This window comes from Cebidichthys violaceus, unplaced genomic scaffold, assembly GCF_023349555.1.
Source record: "Cebidichthys violaceus isolate CVI_PGR_0920_01 unplaced genomic scaffold, fCebVio1.0.p SCAF_10, whole genome shotgun sequence".
NCBI lineage: Eukaryota > Metazoa > Chordata > Actinopteri > Perciformes > Stichaeidae > Cebidichthys > Cebidichthys violaceus.
In genome coordinates this window covers 7,803,656-7,830,754 of record NW_027176263.1, presented here as the reverse complement: position 1 = coordinate 7,830,754, position 27,099 = coordinate 7,803,656, and the positions used below count along the sequence as shown (strand labels likewise).

Sequence of the window (27,099 nt, the reverse complement as noted above, 5' to 3'; positions counted from 1 at the left end):
AAAACACAGTGGAAAAGAGTTTTGTCTACAAAGGTATACTGTGAAGACCTGGAGGCCAGAATAAAACCAGAGCCAGCTGAAAGAATTGTCTTAAAAGAAAATATAAGGGAAGCAGTTATCCTCTTTTGATTGTAGAGGGCTCCTGTAGGAAGTTTTTGTTCTTCCTAGCAGTGACACTATGCTGAGACTCTGGCCAGGAGGCTTAAGTCATCCTGCCTGACCAGCACAGATGTTCCACTTTCCTCTTAATGAGGAGCCTCAGCGGGGAGTGCCAAACCTGATAGAAGAGCAACCTGAAAATGGGAGGGTTAGGTTAGAGGTCAGGATGAGGGTTACTGGCCGACAACCACAACAAATGAAACAAACACGCATAGCATCGCTCCCCACAGACTACGGTACATGGCAGAGTTACAACAGATTCTGAGTCCTGTACACAATCTATACAGTAGGCATGGGTGCACCGGTAAACGGCAACATCCTGGGTTGCAATGTGATCTAGGATCTTTGTTTCATCTCCCTTTCAAGTCTTTCAGTCTGTTTAGGATGCATCCACTTATGCAAAAACATAGGTACAGGCCTTTTCTTTTAATTTAATTCAAAACATTCAAGCTTGTTGGCAGGTAAGATAATACTTTTTTTTTTTTTTACTGTTTGACTAACTGACGAAGACTTTGATGTGGAAGCAAAAAAGAATGGCTGTTGAAATATGTTACACACCAAATCTAAAGAGCTTTTTTTGACTGTGTTTCTGTTCTAGTCAGTATCGCCGCCTCAAAGTGTGTTTACACAAACAATCCATGACACAACTACATCAACTATAAGTACAGTACCAGATGTAGAAACACAGAAATATCATAATGCAATGCTACAATTCTGCACCTATATTTATGTTTGGAAAAAAGCAAACTAAATGCCATAGTAGCAATTGTAGCTGCTATAGGGTTTTATCTCAGACGGTAAATCATTAAATTGAGACATGCACAGACGACATCTTAAATCGTTTTATCATTATCGCATGAGATTGTAACATTCCAATGCAAGATTTACAACTGGTAATTGATAATGAACTATGATTAATAACAATTTAAGAATAACATTTTTGAAATTCCTAAATTGTTTTTAGTCAAAGGTTTTTGGAAATTGTAATGATGACTAAAAGTAATTCACATTTTTGCATTTACACAATGGAAAGAACACTATGACGGCAGCACTTATTATTTTAGATCTATAAAAGACTTAATATGTTAAATTATTTTCATCTGTGTTAGAGTGCCCTACCTTTTCATTGGATTTCAGATATTTCAGTGTTTAAAGTGAGCTATTTGACAAGGGGACAATCGGCTTGCTGCTCGTGTGGAGAAATATGATTCTTTCAGTATAGTGAATTAATTCAGAAGCATTGTGTGGTCCCTCTACATGCAAAAACCATTTGGTCTCCATGGCTCAGAATATCCCCAGAGGTGTTCCTGGCCAGATGGAGAACAAACCTCTTTATTTGCATGGCATGCTACACTAGCCTTCACCTTCCACAAGATTGAGATTGTGTCCTACCAAACAGTTGGTTAATGAGCTACTGTGAAGCTGTGCCAACATGAGAGCTGACACATACCTAATATGATGTTGAAAAAGATGTGTTGGAAATATTTGTTGCCAAAGATGTGTTGAAAAAGTCTGTCCTCGCTGCATTCATTTTAAGTGATTTTTTTGTTTTATAGAGGAAGTAGACAATTGACTTATAGTAGATGTGTTTCAATTTATAAACCAGCTGCCCTGGCAAATGTATGTGAATATCACTGACCTTTTATTTCTTGTTTCAGTATAGTGACACAATGCCGATATACATACTACGGATCAACTGATCTTACTGCATGTCTTGTGTTTTGTAGTTCAATATTCTAAATTAACAAGATTAAGTTCATTAAGAACTTCATCATCTTTATGCATTCTAAACATATATATTTTTTTCATGCAAGCCACATTTACTGTCTTAATGTTGTAGCATGTAGAATATAGAGGTTACATATAACTATACAACTAAAACTGTGTTTTACTATGATTCCTTACTTAAGCTAAATTTAACTGAACTGATACACTATACTAATCAGTAAGCCTCCACAAAATCATTTCTCCCCATAGTACAATTACTGAGATCAAAGATATTTCATAGAAATAAATATAATACTCCATGACAGATGCAGTCAGTGACCATGTTGTAGTTAAGGTAGGTTCATAGCATGTAAACCATTGCTCTATTTGGAGAACTGGTATCTAGTCTAATATTCTGAAAGTGAAGGCACACAGAGAGGCAACACAATATTAAAATGTAGCAGGTGTTCAGTCTCAGTATGAGGGCGTGCCCCTTCAGTGAGCAAAGGTCTCAGCACGCTAGTGATATTCCATTGCTGAGGGCAAAAGGTGGTTCTTTTCTTCCATTTCAGCTTTGAAACCTCTATTTCTAGCCCGAACAACAGCTGCATCAAAAATTGGGTAGAAAAAAGCGTCAATGAGCACATAGTGGTATCAGTGGTTTTCCCCTGAAAAATTCTCAGTCATTAGTAGCTTCTAACATATTGATGTTTAACCCCTGAATGCTTCACAACAGGTTAAAATAACCAAATGATTTCTATATAAACCTGTGGAGACTGGCCACAGTGCTGACAGAATGTACTCATTTTATGCAGCATAGCCATGGGGATGGATTTAGTCTCAGATGTTGGAGGACACAATGAAGTCAGGGAGCATACTCTCTATGAATGCATAGTTTCAGTTATAGAGACCTGAGATGTTTTGGTCACTAAAAACATCACTTCTTGCCTTTTACTTTATAACAACTTTTATGATCAATTACGTATGTTCGTCCTATTAGGAAGATGTCATTGACATTGTTTATTGAAAAAATGTTGTCTCTTGTAAATCAAAATATGCAACAATTAATCATTTGGTCCATCCCTTATTGTGGTCTGCTGTTAGCAAAGCTGCCAGACTACGTAGCGTCCCAGCAAGCTCCACCAATCAAAAGGCTGAAGGCTGTGTGAGCCTGATAGGCAAAGCTCTGAGCAAAAAAACTGTCATCAAAGTACTCTCAACAGCTCATGAAACGTATTGCTGTAAGCGTAGGGCAGCCAAAGGCGACCTAGATGAGTGCATCTGGATTTGTATCAAGTTAGAGGACTCTTTCATTTAGATTGTGACAGCTGGGCAGCAGAGGACACTGTTATGAGAGGAAATAGGGATGTATTCAAATTTTGACTAAAAAGCCTAACATTTAAGAAAAGTCAGAAACATGTCCCACACTTTTCCTTGTGGGAACTTGTCCCTTAAGCATATAGCCATATCATTTTTACTAATTATATATAATAACTTACAATCTCATTTTTATTGAAACAAGTGCAGTGCAGTGCAAAACGTTCCTTTTTGGAACGGTATGATTGCTTAGCCTCCAGTATTATTATTTTAAACTTGCATTCTCTAAAATGGCCATCAGGGGGCAACTCCTCTGGTTGCAACAATAAGTCAGATTGTATAGAAGTCTATGAGAAAATGACCTACATTTCACTTGATTTATTACATAAGTAAACGTAAAATTAAAAGGCTTTAAAACTTTCAGAGCTGAACATCTTCGCCTGCAATTTCCCGGACATCCCGGAAGAAGACCTCTTGTCCTCTCATCTGGGCTCTCCCTCTGCCCTGTTGGGGGCACTGATAACGAGGGATACATGCTGGCAATCCGGCATGTGTTGGAATGTATGCGTCCCAGCGATTGGTTCACTTCCTTTGTTCTAAGAGACATCTATTTCCACATTCCTGTCATTCCCAAACGGAATGTTCCTGGGTTTCTCCTTCCAGGGAGTACAATACCAGTACAACTGGCTGCCATTTGGCTATTCTCTGGCTCCGCACACATTCTCCATCTTGTGTCGTATTAGAATACCTAATCCTTATGGCCCCCTGTTAGGAGAAGGCTGCACTCCACATGTTGGAAGTTGTACAGCACCTACAACACTGGGTTTCGCCATAAACTGGCAGAAGAGTTCTCCGCTCCCCACCCAGTCATTGATTTACCTGAGTGCGGATATTAACTTATTCACCATGAAAGCAAAGCTGTCCCCAGCCAGGCTGGATTAGCTGAACTCTCTACTGTCACACATCTCGCCCCACAGAGTGGTGACGGCACTTTCAGTGATGCGCCTGCTAGGTACGATATCCGCAAGCCATGTGGTGGTCCCCCTGGGACTCCTTCACGTGAAGAGAATCCAGAGGTGGTTCAGCTTCCACCAAGACCTAATTAGGCACAAAAGGTGAATGCTGACTGTCACTCCCTCACTGCAGTCAGACCTGGCGTACTGTAAAACCCGTTTTCCATCAAGGGCTTAAGTGACCTCTGACATATCGGTGTACATGGACCCATCCGTCTCTGGATGGCCAGTCCAGATTGGTAGGATCCACTAGATGAAACACTTTGCTCCTCTACTAAAAAACAGACATGTCATGGTGAGAACAGACACCGTGACGGCGACAGCGTACATCAACCGTCAGGGCGGCATGTGTCCTAGGGCGTCATATTTTGTTGACATTCACAATCAAATATATGGACCAGCAAACTAAGCAGAAAGCTGCATAGAGCTGCAGATAAGATGTTGATTTCCAGTGGGATCAGTAGTATTCGCAATCTTTTCACATTGCCACGAGTGCCATTTGATTAAAGATAACTTTTTTGTTTTTTTAATTTTGAGCTTTAAAGTTCACAGTATAGTCAGATCTAAAAAAAAAATGTTTTGCTTCATTGAGCACAGTTTATAATTGAAAAGCTACGGATGATTTAGTAAAGGTACACAATTGGAGCCTCTACTGTAATGTATTTTCAATATTTTAGGTAATTTAATGGAGGTGGCTGTCTTTAGTGCAGACCTCCAAGACAACACACCTGTGCCCAGGCTGTTGCACATGGCTCTTTTCACTTTTCCTTTATACATTTAGCTGATTTCTGGTTTAATGGTATGTTTTATAAGTAGACAGTGGATGATCACAATGTCAGGGGTATACTATGAGCATTGTTTAATCTAGAGCTGTGGTTAAGTACGTGCTTGCTACTGTGAGAAAGAGGTTAGTAGCTAAATATCCACATAATGTATAAAAATAGGTCTGGGTCTGCAACAGCTGTACAGTTAACACATTTTAAATAAACTCGGTGTTTAATCATTTTGTGCCTTCATATGCAGTACCGAGGAGGTGGTCCAGGTGTGTAGCAGTGGGGTAAATTGGATGCAGTGCCTGATGTTTACATGCAAAGAGGTTTCTATTCTCAACCCACTTATTCAAGTAACCCAGTTTTTGGTCAATGCATGTGAAGGCCTCACAAGAATGCTGCACCTCCTGTTTATGATAATTACCGCTGTGATGACTAATTTGATATCTGGTTTGTCTGGCCATTCATATTTATTAGGGCCCGAGCAACCGACGTCGGGCTGCGAAGACCCTATTGAAATTCGAATACACATAGTACATCGGGCACATACTTGCCATACTCGAAAACTCACCAAATTCTGCACACTTGTCAGGCCAGGTGAATATAGCCATCTGATATAGGTTGCATATTTGTGTGTAAATAAATGGCTCTCTAGCGCCCCCTAGAATTTGGACCGGCGACGCCCCTTGGCCAGTATGTCCGATTTACTTGAAATTCAACACATATGTCCACCTCCGCTAGATCTACAAAAAAGCCTCTCAGATTCTTAAACTCCGCCTACTTAGATTTTCCGCCATTTAGAATTTTGTGAAATACACATTTTTGCAAACTTCTCCTACACGCTGATTTTGATTGATACCAAATTTGCTCTGAATCATTATTGGATCTGCATCTTCAAAAGTTATCAAAAGCTTTTTGATATCTCTTTGCGTTTACAAGATATGGACCAATAAACTTCTTAGGGGTGTGGCTTATATATCGAAATACACATAACTTCTCAACCATTTGTCCTAAAATCACCAAAATTGCAGCATATGTGCACATCACATCCTGTAACATACACTGGCATTTGTATTTCATTCAACCACTAGGGGGCGCTACATTAAACCCGCCATGTTGTGTTTTTTTGTCACTTTTCGCAGTTTTCAGCCTTTGTACTTTAATGAAGTCCTCCTACAGAATTCATGGGATCAACCTCAAATTTGGTCAGGATGCTCTTCCGGCCTTTGTGATGAAAAGTTATCAAATTGGTGAGTTTTCATAGAAGAACCTTGACGTGGCGCGGCGGCCATTTTGCCTCATTTGGCATGAACAATAAAGTTGTTATAACTCCAAGGTACATTAATCAATCTGCAAAAAATGACACATGCATGATGCTAATTCAAGAATGAGCATATATCAATGCCAAAATGTTCAATTACTCATAGCGCCACCTACTGGCAAAAGGAAATGTCACATTTTATACTTGTATTTACTCCTAGCCAGTTGACCAGATCAGTCTCAAATTTAGTAAGGAAAGCCGTATGACATTGAAGACGGTGGTGCTGAATGGGCAGCTCCCTCGATGGTGACTGTATCACTTGTCGCACCCGCGTTGGTGACCGCACGTCATGTATATCCTTCGATGGTGACACAGAGCAGTGTGTCTTCATCTCAGCAAGAGGTGGAACCCTTTTGCAGTGTGTTGCATGTATCCAGGTTGCCCTCTCAGCCGTGTGGGTGACGAGTAGTATCTGGTATGGTCCTTGCCACCGCTTAGCTTTCCATATTTTTACCATTACGACGGCTAGAGCGACGGTTAGAGCGACGGCTAGAGCAACAGACGGCTACTCTCAAATGGTTATGAGGACAAAAACGTCTAGTAGGTATTAATATAGACTCTTCAAAAGGCAAACGTTAAAGCCACATAATAGTGATGTCACCGTGACATCACGGCATTAATGTTTGCAATGGGATTCCACCATGGAATGACATGGAAGGACTGGTTCCTATAGATACCAGATTGAATGTTTTTGTTTGTTTGAATATAATGATTTCTGATCCATAAAATATGGAAAAGAATAAAATAGAAAAGAAAACATGTATTTATGTATGTATATTTTATTTCTCAACCTTTTAAAAACTTGTATTTCTTCTGATTGAGGCCACAGTTTAATGTTAAGCCCGAGTGTCCCCCATTTGGACACGTACAGAGATACGTGTACAAAGTAAATGCCAATGAACCCTCGAAGAACGAATAAAATGATGTTATAGTTCTGGAAAAACCTCAGAAACGGGGGTACAACATTATCCAAGCCATTTTTACATGAAACAAACAGCCATCTAACAGCCAACTAAACAAATAACCAAAATATGAAATTCATAATTCGCCAGGAGTCTGCCGACTAAAGGCATTCCATGAGGTAGAAAAAATTTGATAATTCCTTACTTCCGCCTCACTATGGGTACATCTCAAGTCTCTTAATTGCATCCCCCGTTTCCCTCACTATGTTTTAAGAGACATGAGACGTCCTTTCCTCAGTTGCGTCACGTGAAGCGATGTCTGTTTGTGATGACGGCAGCCGTTGATCACAGCTGATCACAGCTGATCACAACTGATCAGCTTTCAGTCGGCTTTAACAGCTGGAGACTTTTGATAGTTTGTGTCTGCACACATGATCACTGTACTTAATAATAGTAACTAATAACTAATCAAGACACAATCATCACTGTAGAGGTGTTTTCTCTGTTACCTCTTTAATTGTGTCATGTTTATAAGTACATGATCGATTTTTAGGCAGAATGCGTTTGTCATATTTATGACTTATTTGCGTCTGTACGTTTTTAAATTGTGACTGTGACGTCATTATTAAACAACCCAGAATATGATTATGGTTTCTCTTAAATGATATAACTCATTAAACCAGACACTCAGGAATTATCAGCCTCAAGTGACTGAATGAAATTATGATAAATGATGTAAAAAGCTCTCTCTCACTTTAATTGTATTCATAATAAAAGTTATTGAGAGAAATATTAGATCATGAAAAGACAAATCTTTCTAACAAATGAAGAAAGTTGTTTGTGGTCCTTTTGTTGTTCAGTCGACAATGAACATATATTTAAACCAGATACTGAATCAGAAAACGAATCAAATATAAAGCTTGAGTTTAATCTGCGATCTGTCTTCACTGTTTCATGTTGAGAAATATCATATCAGTCTGATCGGCTGCAGCGTCCAATTACATAAGTGATGAAAAAAGAGGGGGCGTTTCTGCCGTTAAAACACTTTCTGGTTCTCGTGGGTCCTCGCTCGTGGGTCCTCGCTCCTGGGTCCTCGCTCCTGGCTCCTCAGAGATCCCTCCTTGATCCTCGATCCTCCGAACTAAATAAGAGCTTTAGGATGACCGTCAATATAGCGGCGCAGAACAACTTCCAGTTCAAGCAAGGATCGAGGAGCGAGGAACGAGGAAATGACAATTAAGAGACTTGAGATGTACCCTATATGTGTTCAGCCGGATCCCCTCTGTGTGATTCGGGAGGTCTCGTGGGTAGGCCTCTAAGTCTCAGCAAATCGGATTTTAAGTCTGACTTCAGATGGTACATTTTTAATTCTGATTGGCTAACAATGCTGTCAATCATCAATCTTTCAATGCCATCCAATTCTATTGGCTCCAACGCTCCGAAGGAGGTCTCAATGGCAGAATTTGTGCGAAGGGGGGCGGATTTACAGCCATGAACAGAGAGACTTAGAAAGGGCTTAGAAAGGATCCTGGCCTTCAAATAAAACCCAAACTGCTCTATTTAGATGTATTGAACACCATTAGTGATATATACAAGTGAAATATATAGCACACATTGTGCAAAATGTGTAAATGTTGAAATTTTGGAATCCTCGTCTGACCTCTCTGTACTAAAACCTCTCTAACTTTTGAATGCTTCACTTTATCAAAGTCAAATTTTGCCGAGAGACTCTTAAAATATTGTGCTATGATCTGGGGGAGCTTTAAAGCTTGGAGCTACATCATCCCAAAATAAAAATATCCTGCAATTGCTTTTTTTTTTTTAGGTGAAAACATTTTACATTAGCTTGAATAGCTTAGCCGTAGCGGGTGGCTACTTTACGTGATTCCCCATCAAAAAAGCTGATGTAACTTGTTCCAAACGGTCCTAAACTTCCCATGGTTGATAACACTCATGGCCTGAGGATGTCTACAAGCTAATTTTCACTAATACTCACAGTGCCACCTGCTGGCGAAAGGAAATCTGCTTTTTCTGACAAACGGCATCCGATTTACATGACTTTTACAAGATGTGGTATACACTTGATATAGAGCAACATAATGCATGTTTGCGCATGTTCTGTAGCGCCACACAGCGAATACAGGACGCGGTGGACTATTTGCAAAGCATAATTTCTAAATTGAATTCTTTATTGTTTTTTGCACAGCATTGATGATGTGTCCACTTTTGCCAGATGTGTCTCTTTTTACAGGCAAACAATTCTGTGGTGGATGAAGGTTTTTAGAACATGTTTTTTTTACATTTGTAAAAAATGTTTTTATATAAAATTATTTCTAAAAACCTTCACCCACCCCAGAATTTTTTGTGTATATATATATATACACATATATATATATATATATATATATATATGTATATATATATATATATACATATATATATATATATATATATATATATATATATATATGTATATATATATATATATATACATATATATATATATATATATATATTTATATATATATATATATATATATACATATATATATATATATATATACAAAAAATTCTGGGGTGGGTGAAGGTTTTTAGAAATAATTTTATATAAAAACATTTTTTACAAATGTAAAAAAAAACATGTTCTAAAAACCTTCATGTATATATATGTATATATATGTATATATATACATATATACATATATATGTATATATACATATATATATATAAATATATATATATATATATATATATAAATATATATGTATATATATATATATATATATATATATATATATATGTATATATATATATATAAATATATATATATATGTATGTATATATATATATATATATATATATATATATGTATATATAAATATATATATATATAAATATATATATATGTATATATATAAATATATATATATATAAATATATATATATATAAATAAATTGGTGGACCAGAACTCCACACAGACAGAAAACATTAATCTATGTATGCTTTTATGAAAAGCATACATAGATTAAGAGATCAGTGACGTCTAAGATTTGATGTTCTGTCTGACAGCGCTCTGATGACATCACAGACAAAGACCATAATCTATATTGTACAAGCTGAGGGTAATATTGTAAATGAACCCCCTCTGAGAAATTGTGACATCACACTGACAGCAACTGCGACTAGACTGTAGTCACAAATGTAGCAGTCCTGATCAAATTCACATTCTTAAAATGAAGATGTCGCTCATATTTCAATTGAAACGTCCATCAAAGTTAGTTCGCTATCCACTGGGGATTAACCCACAATTTCTTCTCCGCGGAGACATTCACCGGCATGAGCAGTGATCACATGCTGTAGCTCCAGCCAGATGATGGAATGACTACGTACGCACACGCCTTGGGTATCCCTCTCTGTACTCTGTCAAAGAGAAGCTTCCAGTCACTGCTCAGTGGCAGAAGATGCATTACATTGCGGTGACATTCGAAATAGTCCCTGTGGTGCTCCACCATTGCGTTGACTGACAGACCAGCTTGGGAAACCTGTGCTGTCCCATAATTCACCAGATGCTCTGTGGTCTCACGGATTCCCTCTCATTGTGACATCCCAAAATACACAGAACTGCGTCAGTGTCGCTGTCATACTTTTTTTTTCTTTCCATACACAATATTGTTCATTCAGCTGATTCAACATGCACAGTGAGAGTTGCTTGGAGAGCACCATCCAGTTGTTAAGCCATTTTTTATTCAACACTTCATAATCAATTGTACTGACCTTTATATAGCTGAGTAGCAATCCACAAATGATGGCTTGCAATTGCTCCATCTATCTGCCCTCAGAAATGTTTGATCTATATCATTTCCTACCATCTGTCGTTTACAGTACAGTTTGAAAACATGCCATTACAGAGCATTATATGGTGTTATCTCCTGACATATAGTATCATTACAAACAGTGCAGGAGAAAAGTGACAAATCTGATACATAGTATTAATCAAGTAGCACTCATTAGGTTTTCATACTTTAACACTGGTACATCCATGTTTCTTTGAAATATAGAATGTGATGTAAAATATTTAAGCACCTACTTGGGTTTCACATTTTCACATTTGCAAGATTAAACAAGTGCTTGTCCCAAAAATAATTATAAACCTCATCATTGTTAATGCGTTTACTTCTCTCAGCTGATAATTTATACTTACATGAGCCAAAACTCATTATAGTTCAAATATGTATAACTCTTAACTTGAAGCAGCGGGAGTAACATAATGAGACAAGGAAGCAATAAAAGCACCAACACTCATTATAAGCTAGTTGTGTTAACCCTTTGTTATATGCTTGTATCCTTTTTAATTATGTGTGACATGCAGGGACAGCACAGCAGTAGTCTTTGAAGGTCTGAGCTCATAGTTTAAAAAATAATTGTAAAACTGTACAGTAATGGTATCTTTGTATCACTGCTCATTCCATAACAAATGCAATGGCAGTCACATAATGCTGAAAGTTAATTGTATGGAAGCAAATGATGGCCATAAAGAATCAATATGCGTGTTTTGATTGATTATCCTTGGTGTCCTGGATAATTAGGTCTAAATGTCATATCTTTGACTTGACTTCAAACTTTATTTGAATTTTTTACATCTGAATTGAACTGAATGCTGATCTTTATGGGCATTATTTGCTTATAGTCAATGGTGCAGTTAGGTTTCAATTATTTTTATTTTATTTTATTTTACTTCAGAAAACCAAGTTATTTAGTTTTACTTGTTCAGCGGAAAACCATACAGGGACCAGACTAACACTAAGCACCAGAGGAATATCTCCGACAGGCAGAACATTACAAGCTCCCAGGCTGCCTTCAAAAGTACAACAAAACAGCCATGCTGATCTGCTTAGCCATCCTGCCCCTCAACCCCCTAATGAACAAGGGCAATAGAGCTCTTGGGCTTTGCCTCTCCCTCTTACCCTAACTTAACAAGATGCCCCCCCACTCACTAGCTTTCTCTCAAACACACACAGACGCGAATGCACGGTGGCGCACACAGCCACACACCTCCCAAGCCACTAACCACTAACCCTCAGACCAATCTGTCTGTAGCACTAAAGTATTATTAGACTTACACACTCTCAAAGGGGAAACAGTGAGCGCTGTGAGCGCTGGAAGATGAGATATGCTACAGGGGCTACTAGTTCCATTAAAATGGCATTCACTGGGGTCTTTGTTATCATCGGACCTGACGTTTTTCAGGATGTAGTGGGGCTCGCTGATCCATGACCATCTCATCTATCTTTCAGGATTTGAAGGAAGTTGGTGTGAAATTGACACCAATGAGTGTAGCTCAAATCCATGCCAAAACCAGGGCAACTGTGTGGACCGGGTCAACAGCTACAGGTAAAGAGTGTTATCCCTAACCAGCTTTTAATTTCTTAGGAGGCAAGAAAAATGTCAGGCTTTGTGTGAATCCAGAGTATCTCTACCATTATACTGTAAATTTGATACACTATGCTAAAAGATTTGCTCTGAGCTCATGCTCTTTCCTCAAATGGATTTTAATGGATTTAGTAATGTACCATTTCAGGTTAAAATTGGGTGAAATTGTTAAAACAAATGTGCCTTAATTGCTCTTGTAATGCAGCCCTTATTTTTAAACAGTTGAAATCCATGCTTATGTCACTGTACTGCATGTGCAATCAGACTAAATATGATGTTTAGTGAATATTACATTTCTATAGATTTATTCCCCCTCTGTTCATGTGCTAGTGGGAAACAGATAGATCTTCTATTTTCCAGACAAAATATCCATATTAATGAGTTTTCCTACCCAGCTGTGATTGTAAGATGGGATTTTCTGGCCTTCACTGTGAGGAAGACATCAATGAGTGCACTTCTAGCCCTTGCCACAACTCTGCCGTTTGTCAAGACCTCATGAACAAGTAAGTATTAATATAACTCCTTTTTATGCTTCCACATTGCTCATTAGCCTTTTTGTATTGTGCACTTAAAAAGAAAATGCACATATCAGTAAAGGCCAAGCAGCTTTAATTTCCTGCATTTGTTTTAAAAGGCCAATAAATAAAACCGTTCTCCGAAGAAATCACACAAGGTTGTGATGTTTCTCTTCAAAGTGTTCTGGTTTATATAACAAGCCTATCTTCATCCTTGACACACATAAGCTGCTATTCTAAAGACAGAGAGCGAATTCAGCAGGAACACATCATGTATCTAGATTGGGCTTTACTCCACTGGTGCTTCCCTCTGCTGTGCTTAATGGGAGCCCCGGGGCTTCCGGGCTTAGTCGGACAGATGGGTAGCGAAGTCCCAGGGCCAATTTGAGTCCTAAATGGTTTGTCTCCAGTTTGTCTCCCGTCATGATTTTTCTCCCATGTGACCTGGCCCTGCTCAGAGCGCTCCCCTGATTGCACAGTCCAGGGAGTTCACATCAGGTGTGCTTTAACCTCGCTGCCCACCACAAACACACTGCACACGCCGCTATCTCCATCTCCCTGACCCAACAAGCCGAACAAGTCCATCTGTACTGGGGTGATGAATCAGACTCTGCAGCATACTCAGTGAGCCCTTGCTGTCTTTTTACTTTCCGTTAGATACTTTGAGTTTGACTCTGTAAAAGTTCCAACTTTTTCTCTCATCTGCTGCATGTAGGTACGACTAATTGTTATCGACTAGCAGATTGTTACAGGCAGCGGTGTAACTGAGAGCAATAAAGAAAGTGTTAATTGTTCTGACAGAGATGTCTCAGATCAGTCCAGCAGTTTGAGTTGATGTTATTAGGCAGCACAGTTCTGCTGTGGCATGATAAATACCATGATGTGATGTAACCGGTGTCACTGATGAAATATGATGTCAAGCTAATCAAAAGATGTAGTTTAGATTTTAGCACAGAGGTGTCTAATGACTTGTTTTCTTATTATCTCACTTACAAACAGAATAAGCATGTCCTCTGAGGTGTGTGGTCAGGGGATATTAGACCCACCGACAGCTGAAGGGAGGAATTAGAATTGAGTAAACCACATTATTGGACAGATGAAGCTCTCATCAAATATAATTCACATTAAGTACACACAGGGGAACATAATTGCTGCCCTATTGTTTTATTTTTTAAGAGCTGCCTATCAGTTTGAGAGTGGAAAATGGTTTATTGGTGGGGTTGTAACACACACACTGTTTTTCTCCAGTTAATTGCTTCTACAAGAGTGTGTCCAGTTTTTGCTGAGAGAAATAACTGCACATTTTGAAGCTATGCTAAGGACTGAACTAAACACAAATAAAATATGCTCTCAACACTGTCTGACACAGTGGTCCTTCATTGGATTTCACTTTATTTCCTAATGATTGAGTGTTATCTTCCTTAGGTTCCGCTGCATTTGCCCTCCTGGTTATTTTGGAACGCTGTGTGACCTGGATGTGAATGAGTGTGAAGTTTCACCTTGCCTACACGAGGGCATCTGTATCAACACACCCGGGGGCTTCAAGTGTGTCTGTCGCCCTGGATACTCAGGTAGCTCTTTTGCCCTCAGGTGACATGAAGATCAATATGAGAGTCTAACTAAAAAGCTTATCAACACTGCTGCGACCGCACGCTATTATGGACACTCTGACACAGATCTGGCTTAGTGTAAAAAAAAAAAAAACTGCTTTACAGTACTTGCTTTTAATTAGCCCACCTGCCTCTACAAGATACAGTGGCTGCCTTTCAGTAAAGGCAGCAAGATCGATTCACGTCACGTGTTTTATCTGATAAAAACATCTCAGTGTCTGTAAGTTTCATTTATTTTGTTTCATCAGCTTCTTTAGTCTTGGAGCGCTAATGTTGTTTTACTTCAATCCATTTGTCGGTTTTTCCACTTATGCGGATATCAAGCTATTTTAGAGCAACCGTGTGTGTATATGTGTGTGTGCGCACTAAAGCCGATTCCTGTCAGGTTCTGGGAAGATTAATTTCATTTGTCTTCCGCACTGTATCATCAATTTATCCTTCCCCAGTTGAGAAGGGGAGGGGGGAATCTCTGAGGTATTGCTACTCTGGAGAGCCGAACCTGACACGCATGGCCCAATTCCCACAGAAGCAGCTTTTATTATTAGGCCTACGCACAGTATAGTACAAGTCATTACTTTTTCTGTTGCTCTAAGCTCATCTGAGGAAACAGGGTTCCCCAAGAGAGCAAGCGGCCAGAGGGTACAGTTTGGATTGGCTGAAACCAACTAGAACTCATACAAAATATTTGCTCTGGTAATGTGTAACAGCGTTGTAACTTTTTACAAAAAAAACAGTTGTGCTATACTGTAGCTGTGTGTGACTTATTTTTATTCTAGTCTAATAGTACATTTTTCATCTTAGGGCTATCTATCACATCGTATTTGTGCATCCTGATTGGAATTGATTTAAATGTTATTCTGCTTTGATGATATGATGCGTCATCTCCTCCATCTATGAAATACTGTAACTCATTGTGTCACTTGATGGTATTATCATAATATTTGCTTCAGCCATCAGAGGAGTCAAGGTTGTTGGTTTTTTTTGCATATCGAATGCCAACATTCATTTTGACTGTAACAGTTGAAGCTGTTTACTAATAAATCAGTCTCGTGCTATATCTACTGACTTTCATGGATGGGATTAAGCTATAATCACACTTCATTCCCACCTGCATCGCTATTCATATTGGATTTTCTTAGTGGTTGGTTGTTGCTCAGTGTGTCAGTGCATCGATATTTTCTGTTTTTATACACAGTTTTTTCCCTTTGTATAAATGCTTAGACCATTACCTGTCTTTTCTAAAATTGGTTTTACATGGAACATGTTTGAGTTTTGAGAAATGATTGAAGCTATTCACATTTCTGATACCGTTGCCAGCTTTTATAATTTTTTTTAATCCTTTTCAAACATCTTGATGACCCACTTAGAAAGTATATATTAAGATTAATAAGCTGCATTTTTATCTTTTCCAGTCTGGTCAAAATGAATCACATGCTTAATAACAACCTTAAGTTATGGCTGTAACATAATCACATGCTTTATTTCTATTTACAATATAATTTTGTCTTCCGTGAGATATTGACAAACACTTTAAAGCATGCTGTATCTTACGCCGTACGACCCTACATCTCAGCTGTCTGACCATTATTTAGTATGTTTTGTCTAAAAGGCTCTGCAATCACAATAATGTATTATTTAACTGTGCTCTGTACTGAGGTCAGAAGTCATTATAGCGACATGATTAATGGGTAATCGTGTTTGTATAAATCACAGTTTAAGCACACTATTCGTCACCTTCTGTTTTCTCTTCTTCACCCATCATTAAGGAGCATGTTCCCTTGAGTGATAGTACAGTGCAATCAGCACATTGTTGCAGCTTCCTCAGTCAGCACATTGGTGGGTGGATGATGCTCTGGCCCTGGCAATGCTGTTTGCTGTTAAGGCTTCAGCAGTTTCAGTATTTTACCGGGTGAACTTGATGAATAACATTTGGTCCTTATTTCGATGTTTGCCACTGAGGCTTTGCAGATCTATTGCTTTAGAGGTAAATTTAGAGGTGTAGTGTACATTTAACATAAATGGAATAGTGGAATTTATTAATTGTATCAAGACCAAGACAGTTCTTGCTACTTTGAGACAGAGTTAGTACATGACTTATACATGTGTTTTTGGGCTGAGTACTGATTACCGTATTTTCCGCACTATAAGGCGCACCGGATTATAAGGCGCACCTTCAATGAATGGCCTATTTTAGAACTGTTTTTATATATAGGGCGCACCGGATTATAAGGCGCATAGAATAGAAGCCACTACAGCACAGTACAGGTGTTTACCGCTATTACTTCGGCGACGCCCCTGACTACGGTAGCCGTAATGCTGCAAGCGGTGCGGCTTTGGAGTTTACCAGTCGTACTGAAACATTTTGACAGAGCGCCGTGTACAACCAGTATGGATCAACCAATTAACCAATTGATCCATATATAAGGCGCTCCGGATTACAAGGCGCACTGTCGTTTTTTGAGAAAATTAAAGGCTTTTAAGTGCGCCTTATAGTGCGGAAAATACGGTAGTACGTTTTTACAGACCCTTGTTGACCAGTCTGCAGCATTAAATATGCACTATGTGATCCCATATCTCATTCATAGTTCAGTCCTTCAGATCTGACCTAAATAAAAACATCAAAATACATAGTGTGAGCATCAGTCTGTGGGTAGTGGGATATAGAAGTGTCATACAAATTATTGTATTGAACAAATCAGAGATTTTTCATTTCCCTCAACACATTTCTGCCATAAGTAATTTTCTGTTGCAACTTCCTCTTATTATTTGAGCTTCAGTGATTGTTTTTAACCTGTAAACTGTGAATTTTCTAATTGCAGCATTGCTTTACTTTTGGCTAAATGAAACAAGTCATCAGTTTGTCTCAAGAAAGGAGCCATTTACATTCTGCAATGAGAGATTTTTTTGTGTACACTTAAAGGCCCAGTGTGTACGATTTTGTGGCATCTATAGTGGTGTGTTGCAGATTGCAACCAACTAAATACCCCTCAGCTCACCCCTCTCTTACCAAGCGTGTTGGAGAACTGCGGTGGCCTTCAGGTAGGGAGTTATCTTTAGGATTTTAGTACAAATAGGAGCTACTCTTATCAACACTCTGCTTTTCTACATGACTAAATAATTGCTTTTAAAAACATATATAGAATTTTAAAAACAAATAAATTCAGAAGATAATTAGAATTTAAATTTTAAATATATGTAAATATTGTTTATTAAGCAGCAATCATTATGTTTACAACAACAAAGTAACTATATAAAGTAATTGATGGAAACAAATGTAAAATGTTAATCAAATAAATAACATTTCTGAGTGAAGTTTATAAAGAATGAAGAACACACAGTATCAGTCATTCATCCTGTCTTATGTCCTCCTGTCTTATGTCCTCCTGTCTTATGTCTTCCTGTCTTATGTCCTCCTGTCTTATGTCCTCCTCCCTTATGTCTTCCTGTCTTATGTCCTCCTCCCTTATGTCTTCCTGTCTTATGTCCTCCTGTCTTATGTCCTCCTGTCTTATGTCTTCCTGTCTTATGTCCTCCTGTCTTATGTCTTCCTGTCTTATGTCCTCCTGTCTTATGTCCTCCTGCCTTATGTCTTCCTGTCTCATGTCCTCCTGTCTCATGTCTTCCTGTCTTATGTCTTCCTGTCTTATGTCTTCCTGTCTTATGTCCTCCTGTCTCATGTCCTCCTGTCTCATGTCTTCCTGTCTTATGTCTTCCTGGGTGCTGTGCTTGTCTAAGCATAGCAGTGGTGGCCGATTCAAATGGGTTTTGTTTCTCTTACATGTCCGTTCTTATTGCACAGATGTATTGATAAAGTATTGTCTCTTTTAATATTTTAACAACTAGCGTAGTTGCAGTCAACTTTAGAATCCTTCACTTCACCTGGTTCACTTCACAACAGCGGGCGGCCTCTCTGCTCGCGCTTTGTGCGCGTTTCACTGATTAAAACATAGTTATGAATATTATATCCAATGCTGCCAATTTAGCCTCCTAAATGTTACACACTGTCAGTTTATTCATTCTCTTTCATGATGAAACACAGGAGGCATGAAATAAATTCTTGTCACTTTGTTTGTTTACATCTTTCTCAGCCAATGGATGAAAAGCTTACCGAATGATTGGGTCAGTCGTGGGTTTTTTCTCTCGATTCCTGGAAGTTTTAGTAGTTGGTACATAATCTTTTTACAACTTTAGTGAAAAACAACATCATAAAAATGCCGGTTTGTAGAATTAGGAACAACCCATTTATTTTTAATTCCCTGGCAAAACGAGTCACTTCTGTGGATTTCTCTGAAGAAGTGCTATAATTTAGACTACTACAAACAGTCATTAGTGTGTTTTCCCAACTTGTGTCTCTGATGTTTGGCAGAAGGTAGACACATTTTGACACATTCTGTTATCTGATGATTCCTTCACAGCTTGAACTCTCCCCTCCATTTCTCCTCTGATATCATTGCTATTTTTGTGGGGTCTGCATAAATAATAAATAGCATCAACTCTTTGAGTAAAGCTGACTTACTTAGTGAGTCCTCAGAGTTATCTTAAATGTGGCTGATGGACAGTGAAGATAAAAGTTGTTTTGAGTGCAATTCATGTGTTCTCGGTGAGTCAGCACAATTGGTGCAGCACAGTTTGTATGGAGGATTGTGCCTTACTAGACATGGCACTGTGTAGGCACAGCTGTAAGGATATACAGTGCGTATAGTATGTGACACACTTTTCCATTAGTTCAGTGCTGCACTTCACTGAATCCTCTCAGGAACGTTGACTATTGTTGCAACATACAGTGACACACTTTTAAAAAAAGTCTTTGTCATTAAATTAGTTTCTGTTGTTAAATAAGTTGAAACAGGGTCGGTTCACCCACATTACAAAAACACAAAGCAAGTGAGGTAGCTTTGGTTTTGAGATTTCTACCCCTGAGACTGCTGCCTCCATCCTCACATCATGGAGGAACCAGTACACTGTTTCTGGAACAAATCTGGGTAAACTGGCCTTTCAAAGACATCATGCATCTTTATATCAGTAGTTTGTATTTGGTTAATTTGTTTCACAGTCACATTTTTAGAGAAAATATTTCGTCAGCTGTTTATTGTTACTTCAATGTACTACACTCTGCTATCAGTGGGACACAAATCAAAGTTAGTGGGTTTTCACTTCAATTCAACAAAGGCCAGTTTTTACTAAATTTAAACTCAAGATGTAAACATGAATTCTTGTTTAGTTTAGGGCTACAAATATTTTTCTGATCCATTAATCTGTTAATCAATTTTTAAAAGAGTTGATTATTTATTTCGTTAATAAATTCTCAATAAATCACAAAAAATGGCCATTTCCCCAGGGCCTAAGGTGATGTCTTCAGAGTTTTATTTGACGAACAGGCTAAAACCATAATATATTAAATTTAGAGTCATAAGGATTTTAAGAAAAGCAGCAAATACTCATATTTCAGATGCTGAAACCAGTGGATGGTTGGCAATTTTGCTATTTAAAATACAAAACAATTAATTCACAATTGTTTGGGATTTTTTCCTCTGTTAATAAAATGATTCATCGACTATTCGTTTCATCTCTGGTTTAGATATTGGTGAGTCAACATTTTAATACCCGGCAGACAGACTTTGTCTTAAGAATAAGCTATTAATGACTCATCTGTCATTTCTTTAGAGATCTGCGGTTACAGCATATAACAAACTGTTTCTGTTCCTAGCCATTTCTCCTACTAAATAACAGGTTTGAACAAGTTCACACCATATTTTGTAGAAGACTAGGGTGTAAAACTTGGTTCAAAACTTCCAGTAGGATATAATATTTCTGCTTTATGCTTTGATTCACTTGCTATTCATGTAGCAGATGGATACTGATAATTAAAGCTAAAGTGTCAAATAGAATCACAAGACACAAGATAAAGGCACTTTGAATTAGGTTTTTTTCATGGCAAACCCTTTTCATCAAAAAAATTCAAGGTGTGTTGACAGTAATGGTAAAATAATATGCGAGCAAGAGGTAACTTGAGGTGAAAAACCCAGAGATCCTTGAATGCAATACCAGTAAACTACACACAGCACGTTCTTGTTTACCATCTCTGCCAGCCTATGATCACTTTTTATCAAAGGTTACTAAAGAGACCAGAGATAAAAGAATTAAAAAAACATGTCATGTTGTTATCTGGACAGTATGCGGCTGTTAGGAGACAGTGTTTTGCTCTCAAAGGACCGTACTGGTTGCATCTTGTAGTCGTTAACTCGAAGAGAACCACATAGACCGTTGCTGTTTTTTTAAGGGGTGACGAGGGATCTTTAGGGGGAGATAGCAGGTCAACAGTATATGCCACAGAGAAGTGTATACATCATCATATGATTCATTTTGAAATGCAGCTCAGCTGTGTGTGTCAAGTGGTTCTAGTCATAAATCAGAAGTAGAATTAATTGAAATAAATTATGAAAGTGTAATAGGGCTTTAAGACTTAAGACTTTAAGACTTTGAGCCCACTACAGCGTCTTTAAGACAGTATGTCTGCCCTTAGAAGGCAATGTTTTGTAATATTTTTCATGTGTAAGTTTTTGTTTAGTGATTTAACAGGAATCTTAAACTAACTTGCGATGATAAATCCACAAATCCAAAAACAGAGTCTCTGTAGTCTAATTCAGTGTCAGCCAAGACGGCAAGCAGACGAGGAGAACATTGGCAACAACTGCAGGCGTTATTCACACTATATCCAGAACCCAGATAGATACATGTAGAGATAAGATTGAAAATCTGTGAATTTTCCCTTTGATGGATCTTGTGCCTCAAGTTTAAGGTCTTTGCAAGTTGATTTGCATATCATAAAGTTTTCATGATGCTGATTTTCATCTTTTATAATTGTCCGCTGTGTGGTTTGACTGACAGAAGTGTAGAGAAGGATGTACATGTTTAGTTATTGGGCTTAAACATAAGTCCTTTAGTTTTTCATTCAATGCTAATTTTATACGGTATCATTGTCATGTAATGACAACAGCATATGTTACCGTATGATTAGCATTGAAGGATGAAGGTGGTGTTTTTTTCTTTTTAATTATATTGAACAAGTCCCATACAAAGATGTACACAAACTACAAATTCATCCTGACAAGCTTATCTCTACCTCACACCTCCACTGCATATAAATATATGAAATAGCCATACTGAGGAATTTTGTCAGCATATTCCTTAATTGCAGTAAACATAACGGGTGTAGTTTATTCCTCTGGATTTGTCAAAGTCACAAAACGGGACAATGTCCCGGAGCATGTGCAATGATCTTGCAGAATAATCAAAAGTCATTCTGTGTCTAGTTTGTAATTTGCAAAGACTTTAAAAAAATTTAAATAAAACCTTTCTCTTATCAAGTTGTTGAATATGTGATGTCTTACTAAAATACCCTTCATTTCCTAGGGGCACGGTGTGGAGTTGACATCGATGAGTGTGTTTCAAACCCATGCCGAAATCATGGGAAATGTATCGACGCGCCTAATCAATACCACTGCTTGTGTCTTGATGGCTTCATCGGGCTCCAGTGTGAGACCAACATTGATGAATGCGTGTCAGCGCCTTGTCTTCATGGGAGGTACAGATTTTTTTGCTGTCATTTAGAAAAGAAAGATTGCAAATGCAGTGTGAAAATTGCATGGAATCATTTTTAATTACACTCCTTGCCAGCGCAGTGAGCGGAAACATGTCACTAGTTGTATAGAGTCATTAATTCTATTAAAGGGGAAATGCTCAATCGTTCAAAAGATTATATCTCTAAGGATTCTGCATGACTTCTACAGCAAAAGATCTGAGTTTTGGTTGATTTCATACTGTAGTATAATTTTGAGGAATCAATTCTAACCCCATCTGTTGTGGCCTTCTCAGCTGTAAAGATGGAGTAAACTCATACTCCTGTCTTTGTGAATCTGGATGGAGCAGCAGCAGATGTGAAACAAACATTGACGTGAGTTGGGCTTGATTAATTAACCTACTGGGTGTTCAGAAGGAATGACGAGAATTTTCTAATCTTTGTGTGGCTAATCTTTATGTGGCCTTTTGTATCACCACCTCTATTGATTTTTGTACAAGATAAGTCAATTGAACTACCAGGATCATGTAAGCATTGTACAAATACCTGATTAAAAGAAATTGCTTAGTCTAATGCCTAATTGATTTAAACCACAGCCTGTGTTGGACTCTAGAGATAAAACATCAAGTTGCTTACAATGTCTCAGAGTATTTAGTTCAGTGGATAATCTGATCATCTGCATTTTAACTGCTAACAATTCATTCTAAACCAAAGTTGTTTCTTTTTCTTTTTTTAATCACACACTATGCATTTTAGATGGTAAATTGTGCATGTCATGGTCGTATGTCTCAAAATACTTACTGGTAAAGTGTCATTTCCAGGACTGTGCTTCCAGTCCCTGTTTGAACGGAGGCTCATGTGTGGATCTCATTGATAAATACGCATGCTTCTGTCAGGAAGGCTACACAGGGAAAACTTGTGAGGATGATATAGATGTCTGCAAAGAAGCCGCTTTTAATGTCTCACTGTGTTTCAATGGAGCCTCCTGCCTTGATGGTGAGGGATCAAACTTTACATGCAGGTGAGTTGGACCACTCTTAAAAGTATTTTATTGCCTTAATGAAATGATACTGAAAGACATTGTGAGTGAAGAATGTGCCACCATTTATCACAGTAAACTGAATATGTTCCCCGTGAGACTGGAATGCTTGACGGGTATACGTTGGGTTAGGGTTTAATAAACAGTAAATATATCCAAATCTTGGGGAGTTGTAAGTACCACAGGTGAACTGGTAAAAAATCTGTCCTCCCTGTTCAAATTGTGGGCAGTATTCTACAAATTTGGCATTTCTCTAACTACAAAATGATCTTGTCTCTCAAGAATAGTGCTACTTTTAGATTGCTGACATGGTCTCCCTTGAGTGATGAAGTGTATCTGAATACAAGGTGTGTGCAGTAAGTGTGTGCAGATTTGACACAGCAGCTCCCTGGATGCCTTACATTTAATTACATTGTCTAACCTTGTGCTGATGTGCTGCTGTATGCTCAGTGTCATGATTTAATGCATCCCAGACTACCACAAGTCCAAATGGGTTGGTGCACTTCACAGTGTTATATATTGATGCACTGGACTGCCTACTGCCTGAGCACAGCATTTTTCTTACGATGTTGTTGGCTAATTTGTGTATGTGTATGTATTACATACAGTAAGACAAAATAGTGTGTTGTGCATTCACAGATAAATGTGCACACGAAGGACAAACCTTAGTGTCCTTTAGTGTCCTGCTGATCTGCCACATGATGATTGTGCACTTTAAGATTCTTTGGACATCAAATACAATTCATTATGGTATTAATACATTATTAACGTGTTTTGGGCCCTATTTAGATTCAGTAATCAGTCAAGATGTTTGATTTGGCTTTTTTTACAGACAATTAAGGAGTTTGACAAAAAAAAAAATTCACACCACCACACAACATAAATACAGATATAGCTGTTGTCCAGTGTTAGAATGACAGCAGGTGCCCATCTTGTGTTTTTGTTGGAAGAGGCAATCTTCTTGTTTGCATTTACATCATCATCATCAACATTCAAATCACATTCAAAGCATGTTTTGTTCATTCCACATATGTTTTCCTCTTGAATGGTTTCTTTGCCAGACCACATCTACAATACATAAATTACAGCGTTGTTTTATCCGCATGCTATGTGTGAAGTGGTACACATTCATTTTTGCACTTGTTTGGCAAGAGGTCCAAACCCTCTCCGTTCTCAGCCAAGAGGTTATGAATAAAATCCTTCGTCCATTTCCTGGTGTTGCATATGATTATACTCAGTTATGATCCAAGTTTACAATAGAAGTCAATTTCCAAAGAGGAATCTTAGCCTCATGAATAGAGCAGGAGTTTGTTACTGTTTGTTTGGGGTAAATCTGAGAATCTGCATTGTTTCTTTACATTGTTCTGCTCGTGTCACTTTTTATAATGTCAAATATTCCCAAAGATGTTCAGCGAGTTCACGGTCTGGAAATCCATGCAAGTCAGCAGACCTCGGTTTTCCTTTGGCCTCAGGTAGCTTTGATGCATGATCAGGCTCATTGTCCATCTGGAAAACGACTGCTCTTCTACAAAACTTAAAGCCAGTGGGGATGACATCTGCAGAATCGAGTGGTACCTCTCTTTGCTCAAGGTGCAGCTTATCCTCTTCAAATCACTAACTCCACAACAGAAAACCATTACCACACATAAACATTCTCACTTTGGTTACCTGTGGATTTTATGCACTGCTGAATCAATCCGTTATGTTTTATCTTCCCCTTAAATAAGATCTCTAATTTCAAGTTTATGTTCTGTAAACTTACCTTGAGTTTTCAGCAGTGACTTTCTTTTTTCTTTTCTTTTCTTTTTTTGTTGGTCACGACCAGTTTTTGTTAAAGAAATTGATTAGCAGTAATGATATAAACACATAGAGGGCTTTATTCATTAAGTCAAGCCATGGACAAAACAACCAGGGCCCTTTTGTTTAAGAGCAGTCCTTTGGCAACATCATCTGTTAACTACGCTGAACAGTGTTTTCTCTGAACTTCATTCAAGTGGTATGGAAATACTCTGTGCCAGAACTCCAAAGTACTTTCTCATGGGTCTGTCACTGTTCATTTGGGGATTTCTTGTTGGATTCATTATGAATACTTAGCTGACAATGTGCAAGCTGGACTAATGCATTGCTATTTCTTTCTTAGGAGAGCATCTGGATGGACTTGAGTTGTTCAGATATAGTATAGGCACTGTTAAGTTCAGACAGTATCTTATTACTCTGTAGGTGTAAATAGTAGATTATTGTAAAATCATACAGATACTTTTAAGTCTCCACAGATCCATTATAAAAATATTATATATAGCTTGATATATGTTGATTAAAAGCAGTTCTTTACTTTCAGTTTAAATTGAAGCCACTCTTTAGTTTATCATCTGCTTTATTGATTCTACTGCTGTTTCTCTTCAGATTCCAGATTTGTCTGTTTTAAATAATATACTCTGAAATAAGAAGCAACAACTGGCTAGAAAAAGTTGTTTTGATAAATAATGAAAACAAGCAGTTTTAACAGATGCAGTGTGTCAGACCCACAAGAAGGAAGTGACAGCGCCGCAAGACAGCCTCGCAGTTTGAAAGTATGATATGTTTTCTTAGCTGTCCGCCAGGTTTCATGGGGGATTTCTGTGAAGTGGATGTTAACGAATGTTGCTCAGCTCCCTGCCACAACGGTGCCATTTGCCAAGATCTTATTAATAGCTACGTCTGCCACTGCAGGTCAGGTGAGTCACTCAGACATCCTGTGAGTTTTTCAATTTACCTAGAAATGAAGCGACCAACGCTGTTTTTTTTTTCCTTTTATAAGACCTGTTAAAGGAAACCTTTGTGACTCATGAACAAGATTTCTAAGACAGAGCCTCGATGGCAAGACTTTTTTTTGAAGTGAACAGGAACACTTCACTATGCCCCAGATGTGTTAGAGTACAGTTTACTATATGTAACCATGTTAATGCCCATATTGGATTGAAATAGGCCACATGAAGTATCACTAAAGGTTGCCATATTGCCTACATAGCTTCTGTGCCTCAAAGCCGTTCAAAAGTCATCTTTTCTCCAGGGGAAAATTTGTAGAGATACAGTACTAAAAAAGACGATACGGTGCGGGCTCATTAAAATGTATGTGGCGTCTTACTCTTTAGTGAAAGCCTTTTCTTGTCTTTGTATGTGTGTGAACCCCAAAAGAAGCAAATCAATGTAGGAGAATCTGATTGATATTCACTTCAGAGGGTGGAAGTGGGAGAGCCTGGGCTCACCACGGCACTCTGTGGGCTTTTGTTCCTGGCAGGTTGGACAGGCCCTCACTGTGAGGATGACATTAATGAGTGCCTTCCACAGCCCTGCAACCAGGGGATATGCATTCAGAATGATCCAGGATATGGCTACACCTGTTTCTGTCGTCCTGGATTTGTGGTGAGGCTCCCCACCTTATTCCCCATCTCCCCGTCTTGTTTCTCTTTTTTTCTTCTTTTTATTAACCTTTACCCTCTTGCACCCTTCACTCTTGAGTCCTCTCTTGGGACTTACTTACTTGATCATCTTTTATTCATTCCCATTGTAAAGCAGGTAAATCAGATGGCTGTCTCGTAGCAATAACACAACAACATATGACACTTTTACTACTAACAATACAAATAATTTACACCCTATAACGTTACTTTGGATAAAATATTAAATATTCCAAATGTTAACGTTGCACATAAAAATTATTTGAATCTTCAGTAGTCAGATGCTATCTCGCATCAC

At 38.2% G+C, this 27,099-nt stretch overlaps 1 protein-coding gene across 1 annotated transcript in view; it reads left to right on the top strand.

Moving 5' to 3' along the window:
* The window catches only part of eys (eyes shut homolog), a 156,582-nt gene that overhangs the window by 60,857 nt on the left and 68,626 nt on the right, over positions 1-27,099 (top strand). Inside the window, exons 25-32 of the mRNA XM_068723996.1 lie at positions 12,486-12,582; positions 13,017-13,124; positions 14,562-14,707; positions 22,160-22,331; positions 22,622-22,700; positions 23,147-23,346; positions 25,954-26,078; positions 26,642-26,766. Coding sequence (XP_068580097.1) covers positions 12,486-12,582; positions 13,017-13,124; positions 14,562-14,707; positions 22,160-22,331; positions 22,622-22,700; positions 23,147-23,346; positions 25,954-26,078; positions 26,642-26,766 — 1,052 coding nt within the window. The remainder of the gene's footprint in view (positions 1-12,485; positions 12,583-13,016; positions 13,125-14,561; positions 14,708-22,159; positions 22,332-22,621; positions 22,701-23,146; positions 23,347-25,953; positions 26,079-26,641; positions 26,767-27,099) is intronic.